This window comes from Gracilinanus agilis, chromosome 2, assembly GCF_016433145.1.
Source record: "Gracilinanus agilis isolate LMUSP501 chromosome 2, AgileGrace, whole genome shotgun sequence".
NCBI lineage: Eukaryota > Metazoa > Chordata > Mammalia > Didelphimorphia > Didelphidae > Gracilinanus > Gracilinanus agilis.
This window is the reverse complement of record NC_058131.1, coordinates 447,252,941-447,262,937: the sequence shown is the minus strand read 5'-3', so window position 1 is coordinate 447,262,937 and position 9,997 is coordinate 447,252,941. Positions and strand designations below refer to the sequence as shown.

General features: G+C 33.0%; 1 protein-coding gene across 2 annotated transcripts in view; it reads right to left on the bottom strand.

The window, feature by feature from the left end:
* BRMS1L (BRMS1 like transcriptional repressor) overlaps positions 1–9,997 on the bottom strand; it is a 174,656-nt gene that overhangs the window by 16,521 nt on the left and 148,138 nt on the right. For both annotated transcript variants that reach the window (XM_044664770.1, XM_044664771.1), the window contains exon 6: positions 4,802–4,885. In XM_044664770.1, the coding sequence (XP_044520705.1) occupies positions 4,802–4,885 (84 nt within the window). The remainder of the gene's footprint in view (positions 1–4,801; positions 4,886–9,997) is intronic.

Below are 9,997 nucleotides of genomic sequence, written 5' to 3'. Positions count from 1 at the left end.
AAGAAAGAAAGAAAGAAAGAAAGAAAGAAAGAAAGAAAGAAAGAAAGAAAGAAAGAAAGAAAGAAAGAAAGAAAGAAAGAAAGAAAGAAAGGAAAACCTCTATTGAGTTAAAGGGAAAAAAAACAACAAAGAATATCAAGAGATTCTTTTTTTAAAGGTTTCATAAAGATGAGCAAGGAATTAAAGGGGAAAAAAACTGACAATGATGGAGCAGATAAAACCCCACAACTGTTTTGCAGGTAAAATAATATTTTTATAAGACCAAATTACAGAATGAGTGTGTGTATAAATGGGAAGAAGGAAGTATTGTGTGGTATATCTTAATCTAGTCCACATATGAATAATATTCAAAAGATGACTGTAGTCTCTCAGCAAAAGAACTGATGTTATAAGAGAAAAGGAGAGGTAGCAGAAATGAGATACTGAAACAGAAGAAATACTGTAGGAGATGTCAACCCAATAGGGACAGGAGGCTCATGGAAAAGTACTGCTATGAGGAAAGAGGTGTGTGTGTGTGTGTGTGTGTGTGTGTGTGTGTGTGTGTGTGTGTGTGTGTGTGTATATATATATATATATTTTTTAAATGAGATATGGAGACCTTACATGGTCTAATTCGGGGGGTGGGGGGTGTTGGTACACAGAGATCACTTCCTGACTCTAGAGAAGGGAAATCAAAGTTTCTCTCTCAGAACAACTTGTCTCTAGAAGGGTAGGAAGACATAGATCCATAAAAGAGTCTGCATGGTAAATGAATAGATACATAATCAAAGGGTAGGAAGGGGGTAAAACTGAATTCAAATTTGGGACTGAGGGTAATTCCTATGAAGGAACAATGTCTCCATATTTTTTACTGCCTTTATGAATTGAAGTGAATAGTAGTGAATATGAATAGTAGTGAAGCAAAATGGAAAAAGGGACAATGTGTCAAGCTCTGGAAAGGCAGTAATATGGCAAATAACTTACAAGAGGGTTGAACTTTTTAATACTTCAAAAGCTTTAAATATATGAATACAAAGAAATTAAAGAAGTTATAAATAAACACATAAGCCAGGAATATAAGTTCAGGATAGCCAGAGAAGAGAATCAATGAAGGAGAAAAATAAGTAATAAGAAGTAAGGCTATTAGCAAGAAAGGGGAGGAGAGAAGGGAGAGAAAAGGAGAAAATCAATAGACAAAACTCTAAAATGAAAGAAAAGAATTAATAAATGGGAGGAGGAGGGAGAAGAGATTCTGCAGAATTAAGTTGCATCAAAAATATAACTTGAGGGGCAGCTGGGTAGCTCAGTGGATTGAGAGTCAGACCTAGAGACAGGAGGTCCTAGGTTCAAATCTGGCCTCAGACACTTTCCACCTGTGTGATCCTGGGCAAGTCACTTGACCCCCATTGCCCACCCTTACCACTCTTCCACCTATAAGCCAATGCACAGAAGTTAAGGGTTTAAAAAAAATTAAAAAAAATATTACTTGAAACTAACTTATTGACAAAGTGCTTGAGAACAACAACAAAAATACTTTTAAAACTCACAATATTGGCTGTAAAGAGTCAGCTAGGTGGCATAAAGGGATAGAATGCTAGATCTGGAGTATGAAAGACCAAAGTTCAAATCCTATCTCAAATACTTAATAGTTATGTGACTCTGATCAAGTCACTTAACCTCTCTCTGCTTTCAGTTTCCTCATCTAAAAATGGGGATAATAATAACATTTATCTTCTAAGGTTGCTGTGAGGATAAAAGAAAATTGTAAATTGTTTCATACACCTTAAGGTATTGTAAAAATGCTCTACCTACGATTATGTTGTTGTTATTCTATAGACTAAAAATCAAAGGATGGACAAAATTTACTATCAATTAAATCCAAAAAAGCAGAAGTTGCAATCATGATGAAACAAAACAGAAATTAAAATTCAAGACATAGAAAGAAAAGGGAAAATACATTGTGTTTAAATGAACCATAGACAACTAACCAATATCAGTGTTAAACTTAAGTTCCCTTAAAAAGTTAAATTGAAAAAAGACACAGATAGTAGCACAAAAAAATTAATGTTGCTCATTTAAACTTAGATAAATTTCAAAGGAAAGATAAACAAAAAAGAAAATATAGAACTGAATAAGCAGTTAGATCAAAAAGACTTAATGGAGCATATAGGGGCTATATATATATACTTACATGCATACATATATACTGCTACACACACACACACACGCACACGCACATTTATTTATTTATTTATTTTTAAGAAAGTGAATTAACCTTTTGGGTTAAAAAAAAAAGCCCAATAACAATAGAAACTATAATGAGATTTTTAAAAAAGGACCCAAGGCTATATAATAGAAAGATAAAGATATTTAGATATAGATATCCTTTATAGGCTCCATAAATCTTTGTCATCAAATAATTTGTTCAGTTCTGTATTTCCCTTTTTATTTATCTTATCTTTTAAATGTGTCCAAGTTTGAATGACAAATATTAACATTTCCTACTATTATTGTGCTACAATTGAGAAGATCAAAAAAATGATCCTGTATCATTTTCTTATTGATCCTATTTATACGTAATTGCTATTGTTCTGTAACTAGTTAAGTAATGATTCTTTTGATCTGAATTTAATTCAAAATTCATCTGGTCAATAATGGATGAATGCAAGGTAAGGTTGATATCTTTACCTAACTAAGGTATCTTTCAAAGATATCTGGTTTGCTGTCCAAAAATTTGGGCAAAAAAAAAAGTTATATCTGGATTTCCACAATGAGCACTTCTTAATCTCATAAGAGAAGGAGGCCAGGGGTTATTGTTAGCCCCCATTACCAAACTTCCAACCAATTATGTCATTCCTCAACTTAGTAACCAATTATTTTGTACTCAATCCCATGATGTCATTGACCCTGTTTGCTCTTTATTCTGTAATCCCCTTGGGGAGCTATTTCTTGCTCAGGTTTTTTGGCAAGGACAAAGGGGTGGGTGTGGGTGACTTTTTACAAAAAGCTAAAAACTTTACAATAATTCTAGCATGGATTAGGATAATAGAAAAATAGCAAAAGAAAAGGCAGAAATGGTACACAAATATTTCACAGATCATAATGCAATAAAAATAATAATCAATTTAGGGAGAACAAACAAAACAAAGTGTTAAATGGAAACTCAATAATGAAATTTTAAAAGATTAAGTCAAAGAACAAAACAGAGAAACAACTAATAATTAAGTGAAAAGAAATAATAAGGTAAAAAGTTCTAAGATGCAACTAAAGCAGTCTTGAGAAAAAATTATATCCCTATAAACATATTTTTAAAAAATAGAAAAAGAGAGGATTAATTAAACTGACAGTACATTTTCTAAAAAAATTAGAATGCAACATAGAAACAAACTCAAAAACAAGAAAGAAAATCTTGAAAGTTAGAAGAGACATAGCAGAAATGGAAACCAAAAAACTATATAATTGATAAAATTAAAACCTGATTCTCTGAAAAGAAAAATAATGATAAGCCTTTGGTCAAGATAATTTGGTCAAGATGAAGAGAGCAGAAAATATTAACAAAAAAAGTAAACAACAGTAATAAATGTGAAATAATAGCAAAATCAGAAGAAATAAAAAGAATTATCAGAACCTAATATGAATAGTTATGTGCCATCAAAATTAAGAACACAAAAGAAATTCAGAATCACCTGCACAAATATAGAATATTTAAAATCAAACAGCAAATAGAGATTTTAAATAATACAATCTCATAAAATAAAAGGGAACTAGCTGTAAACAGACATAGCAAACAAAAAAAATTTCTGATCTAAATGGATTCACAGGAGAACTATAAAATTTAAAAAAAATAATACTGACTAAAAAAATTTACCTCTTAAAATTTTGTTCTTAAATCTCTCTCCTTCCCACAATTGGGGGAGAAAATGAAACCTATGTAACACATATGCCAAAACAAGAAATGCAAATTCCTATAGTGGCCATGTCTAAAAAATACAAGTCTCATTCTGAATTTCATCACTTTTCTGTCAGGAAGTGGGTAGTGAGCTTTATCACTGACCTATAATTATCTTGATCTTGTTCATTTTATTGCTCAAAGTTCTCAAGGTTTTCAGAGTTGTTTACTTTTTGAAGTAAACAATTGGAAATGTATAATAATAAAAATATAAAAAATTGGAATTGTATAAACTGCTCTCCTTGTTCTGCTCACTTCACTCTATAGTGTGCCCAAAGAGATAATGTATGCAAAAACAGAATTGCTTGATTTTTTTTTCATCAAAGCATTGCTTTTCAACAATATCATGCCTTAGGTAGAGCATGAGAAGAAAAATACTAATTAGTAAATAATACTAAACCAAGAGGTAGCATGGTATGGTGGATAGAGAACTGTCCTCAACATCAGAAAGCCCTGATTTTAAGTTCTCTCTCACACATAAATTGGCCCATGTGACCCTGGAAAGGTACTTAAGTTTCTTGGTGTCCCAGGCAGATCTCTTATAAGTTGCAGAAAAAATGGCAACCAACATGACTGGAAGCATGCTTAGACACTGTACTGAGCGCTGGATCTACAAAGAAAGGTAAAAATTGCCCTTGCCTTCAAGGGTCACAGTCTAAGCATAAAAACAACATGTTCATAATAGAGTACATATAAGATATACACAGAGTAAATGAAAATTAGTCTCAGAGGACAACTAAGTGGCTCAATGAAGAGAATGCTGGGACTAAAGTAATCCATTATGTGAGAGAACTTATTATTATACCCAATGTCAAAATACATTAAGAAAAATTATTAAGAAGTTTCAAAGTCCAGAAATTAGGAAAAGGATATCTGATACAACAACTGGCTTCTTTTTATCTGGACTGAAGGGATCCTTTCTTTTCTTCCTTGACTGAAGTTCATCATTCCACAGTTCTGAAAATAAATCAAAGAATAAATACTAATTTATCTTTTAATTTAAGAATACATAGTTCTGTCATTATACTTACTGAAATGCCAGAAACCACATAACTTTTATTTAAAAAAAGAAAAATATATTAATTTAAGTAAAATGTTTAACAAATTTATGTTAAATTTGGACACTTTTAAAACCTTAATTAAGTAAAATGAACATTAAAGCAAGCATACATAATTGTGAGGACAAATATTCACAGAAATACAATCCTAGAGACAATAAGGAACACTGGAGCTTCTTGAGCCAGTGATATAAGATATAAGAAGAGACTTCTCAATACACTTTTGAAGAGATGAAGGGTCTACAAATATGCAACACGGTATATAATGTCATTTTTTCTGTCTTCATTAGTTTTGTTAATTTTTCTCTTCCTTTTTACTTCATAAAATTATTTATTAAAAAGGACAGCTCAGTTTCATCTAGCAGGTAGCTCAGAAAATAAAGAGCCAAGCCAGGAGTTGGGAGGTCCTGGGTTCAAATGTGAACTCAGACACTTCCCAGCTGTGTGATCCTGGGCAAATAACTAACTTAATCCCAATTGCCTAGCCCTTACAGCCCTTCTGCCTTGGAACAGATACTTAGTATCAGTTCTAAAATAGAAGGTAAGGGTTTGTTTTTGTTTTAATAGTAATTGGAAGAAATTAAGCAAGAGATATAAAATAAATTAAATGACAGCTTGGGAGAAGAGAAAGGCAAGAATTAATAGTTTAAGAGAGACAGTGGTAAAACTGACCCCAGAACTCAACTCCCTGAAAATTAGAATAGGCCAAACAGAAAGCAAAAATTTCACGAGACAAATAAAAATATTAAAACAAAATAAAAAGATTGGAGAAAAAAAAGAATTGTAAGGTATGCTACCAAAAAACAAGATCAAAGAAAGATAATTTAAGAAAAGTTAGGTGAGGAACTGGATAGGCCAAGTAAGTTCAAAAGTACAGGGAATTCCCAGAGAGGAAACTTCCTTTACCTTTTTAAATTGACAGCTTCTCTACAGAATCATTTTAGCCTTAGAGAATTGCCTAGAGCAGTGAGGGGCAAACTAAGGCCTGCAGGCCAGATGCAGGAAGGGGGGGGGGCACCCTGAAATGTTCTATCCAGGTCCATTATTCCTAATCTGACGAATACAATGAGTAGGATACAATACAACTAAACTTTGAAAGAATTGCCTTAGAAACAGACTTTCTAAAGAAAGGGCCAGAGGAAAGAAATTGCTCATCTGTCAGTCTGTTTCTAAGGCAACTCTTTTGAAGTTTCATTGTATTGTATCCAACTCATTGTATTCGTCAGATTAGGAATAATGTCACACAGCTGGATAGAACAGTTAAGGGGGCCTAGGTCATACTGGTTTCTAATTCAGCTTTCTAGCTACTATGCTAAATTGCCAAATCATCAGGCTACCTGAAAATCATATCCTGCCACAAAAGGCTGGATACCAAATTTCAAGAAATCATAAATGAAAACTGCCCAAATCTACTAAAACTAAGAGGTAAAATAAAAATAGAAGGATCGAAATGATTGCCTCCTTAACTCTAAAACAAACAAACAAAAAATCCAAGGAATATCATTGCTTAAATCCAAAGCTTCCTGATAATAATAATTTTTAAATCACCCAAAAAGTCAAAAAGAAGAGTTCAGCTACCAAGAAAACAATTACAGTGACACAGTTGGCAGCTACTACTCTAAAGAAGATGAGAGTTTGGAAAATGATACTTCAAAAGGCAAAAGATAAAAGCTTAGAACCAAGAATAATGTGAGAAACCTGAGGCAATTCTCATATGATGAAATTAAAACATTCCTTAGTCTTATAAAAATCTTCTAAATCACTATTAATTAGAGAAATGCAAATTGAAACAACTCTGAGGTACCACCTCACACCTCTACTGCTGGCATTACAACTTCAATCACCTGAGTACAAAGTAGCCATGAGTAGCTAGAGGGCATGTAGTTTAACTAATCCACCAGAATGGGAGCTTCAATTAACTAAATAAATTTGAATTATTTTCAGTGTCTTATCTGGCTATGGCTAAATTAATCTCCTTTTGCTAACTGCTGAATGTGTCTCATTTTGTTTCAATATTGAATCAAATTAACAAAATGCTATCCTGAGTCAGTCTGTCTAAGCCAGAACACATATATAATCAAAGATTTTGTTTGTAAATCTAACTAATGCTAGTTTATATCAAGTTTGTGATCAATTAAAACCCTCAAAATGTCATCATGTGAATTGCTTGCAAGTCTCCATTATCATGTACTGGTACAATTTCTTTCTTAACCTAAATGTAATTTTCAAGGCTCTGTCTTTAGCCTTCTTCAACTATTTGAGGACCTCATTAGTCCAAATAGGTTCAATTATCACAAATATAAACAGTATATATTTTTTCTCCTGAGTACCAGTTCCACATCTCCAAATGTTGCTAGAAATTTCAAACTTGATGTCCCACAGACATCTCAAACTCAATGATGTCCAAAACAGAATTCATTATCTTTCTTGGAAAATCTACTCCTCTTCTGAATTTTCCTATTTCTGATAAGGGTTCTACCATCCTTCATCTTACCTAGTTAGAAAACTTTGGCTCAACTCTCCCTTATACTATATATGCAAAAAAGTTGCCAAGTATTATTTCTCCCTCAATAATATCTTTCATATCCATCTTGTCTCTACTCATGCAAGTGCCTACCACCTTGTGGCCCTTACCACCACTTGCCAATGCATTTGCAATAGCATCCTAATTGGTGTTCTGGTCTCTTCTAAATCCATTATAACCTTCACACACACATCTTCTAAAGTAATTTTCCTAAAATTTGGTTCTATGTCAAACCCCAATGGCTGCCTTTAGATCAAACATCAATGTCTCTGGGTTTTTAAAAGCTTTAAATCTGACCCCAACCAACCTATCTTTCTAAGCTTGTTATATGTTATCCTACCTTATGTTCTGTAGTCCAGCCACATTGGCTTCCTGTCATTCCTCACCCATTATCTTTTCATTTCTTGTCACCATTCCTTTTCACCTACTCTGTGCTTGGAATGCAATCACTCTTCTATATCTCTTTGAATATTTCCTTCAAAATTCTGCTCAAATGTCATCTTCTATATGAAATCTTCTCTCATAGTTGCAATGCTGCCTTCCTCTTTAAAAAAAAAAAGTATATCCTGCCTCCTCTGATAGAAAATAAGTTCCTTCAGAGTAGGGATAGTTTAATTTTTGTCTTCATATCCCTAGCACCTAGCACAATACCTGACACACAATGGTGCTTAATAAGCAAATTTTGATTGACTAACTGGATTTCAGTTCCAAGAATGTTCTGAATCTTGTTGCTGTCTTATATAATATTCCCTTCAACTACATCCTAGCCACAAAATCTGACAAACATAAATGTGTTTATTCAAGTAAAAAACTCCTACTTAATAGGAAGGCACTGTGTTAGCTGCGGAAAATTCATTCAATAACATGCATTAGATCATTTAATATAATTATATTCATCATACATAATTATATTTTACAAAAGGTTAGAAAGAGATATCTCCTGCTTTAATGAAACTTACATAAAGAACAAGTTTAAAAAAATAATTATAATAGAAGGAGAATGAGAGGGGTCCAGGCAAAATGCTATGAGAAATATAAGGAGAGAAAGATCGTTTGGAGCACTCTGTGTATGTATGTATGTATGTATGTATGTATGTATGTATGTGTTTGTGAGTGTGTATATATGAGAATCGATGGGAATAGTCAATATTTCAGGGGTTGTGGAAAGATAGACATACTAATGTACAGTTATTGGAGCTATGACTTGGACCAATTCTTCTGGAAAGTAATTTGGAAATATGCTAAAAAAGTGATTTCATAGCTTTTGATTCAGAGATCCATTAAAATAACATAATCTAAAGAGAGAGAAAAAAGGGTCCAAATACCAAAATAAGAGAGCAGCTAGGTGGCCCTATGGATAGAATGCAGAACATGGAATCAAATGACTCATGTTGCTAAGGTCAAATCTGGCCTCAAACACTTACTATGTGACCCTGAGCAAGTCAAAATTATATAAACATGTATCAGTAAGCTTCTAAAATAATTTAAGTAATTTAATAATTTTATTATGTTGATGAAGCCCAACCCTATGTAATGATTGTCCCTCTAATTATTTAAGTCACTGAAAATTTTCTTTAAAGTATATTTTGTAATTTTACTTAAATGTCTTGAGTTCATCTTGGCATTTTGACCTGATAATCTATGTATTTTCTAGTTATTTTGAAAGATACTTCCTTTTCTATTTTTCCTCCTAGATTATTTTATTGCTACCTAGGAACACTGGCAATTTTATGGATTTATTTTGTATATTGATTGTTGTCCTTCATATTCAAAGAAGACAAAATGACATCACTATATCAGAATAAATGTATAGTGTCCCACTGTGGCTGATCAGACCAATCAGCTTAGAAGGCTGTACCAAAAGTTGTGTACAAATAGCCCATATGAACATTTGTGATGGAGATCTTTTTAAATTTGCAAATCTCACATTTCTTATTCTGCTTTGCTCATAGAGCACAGAACCTGCCAGTATTTGTGTCTCACAACTGATACTAAAGTTCTTCAGAGACCTTAAGAGTGCTTCTTCTGACTCCATGTGAGTGCCTGTCTTTTTGAGTTCTCGGTAAAATAGTTTTTAAACAAACATACTTTTAGCATTAGAACAACACAGCCAGCCCATAGAAGTTGTACTCTCTGCATTAGAGTCCAAATGTCTAACAGTTCAGCTCAATAAAGGACCTCGGCATCGAGTGATCTTCAGAATCTTCCTTAAGATAACTCAAATAGAAGTGATTCATTTTCCTAATGTGGACAGTTGTATTGTCCAGGTATCACAGGCATACAACAATAAGATCATATAATGGCTCCGTAAAACTTCATTATGATACACAGTCTAATAATATCTCTTCACTCCCACACATTCCTTTGGAGCCTTCCAAACACTAAGCTAGCTCTGGCAATGCATGTATGAACCTCTCTCTCTCTCTCTCTCTCTCTCTCTCTCTCTCTCTCTCTCTCTCTCTCTCTCTCTCTCTCCATATATATATA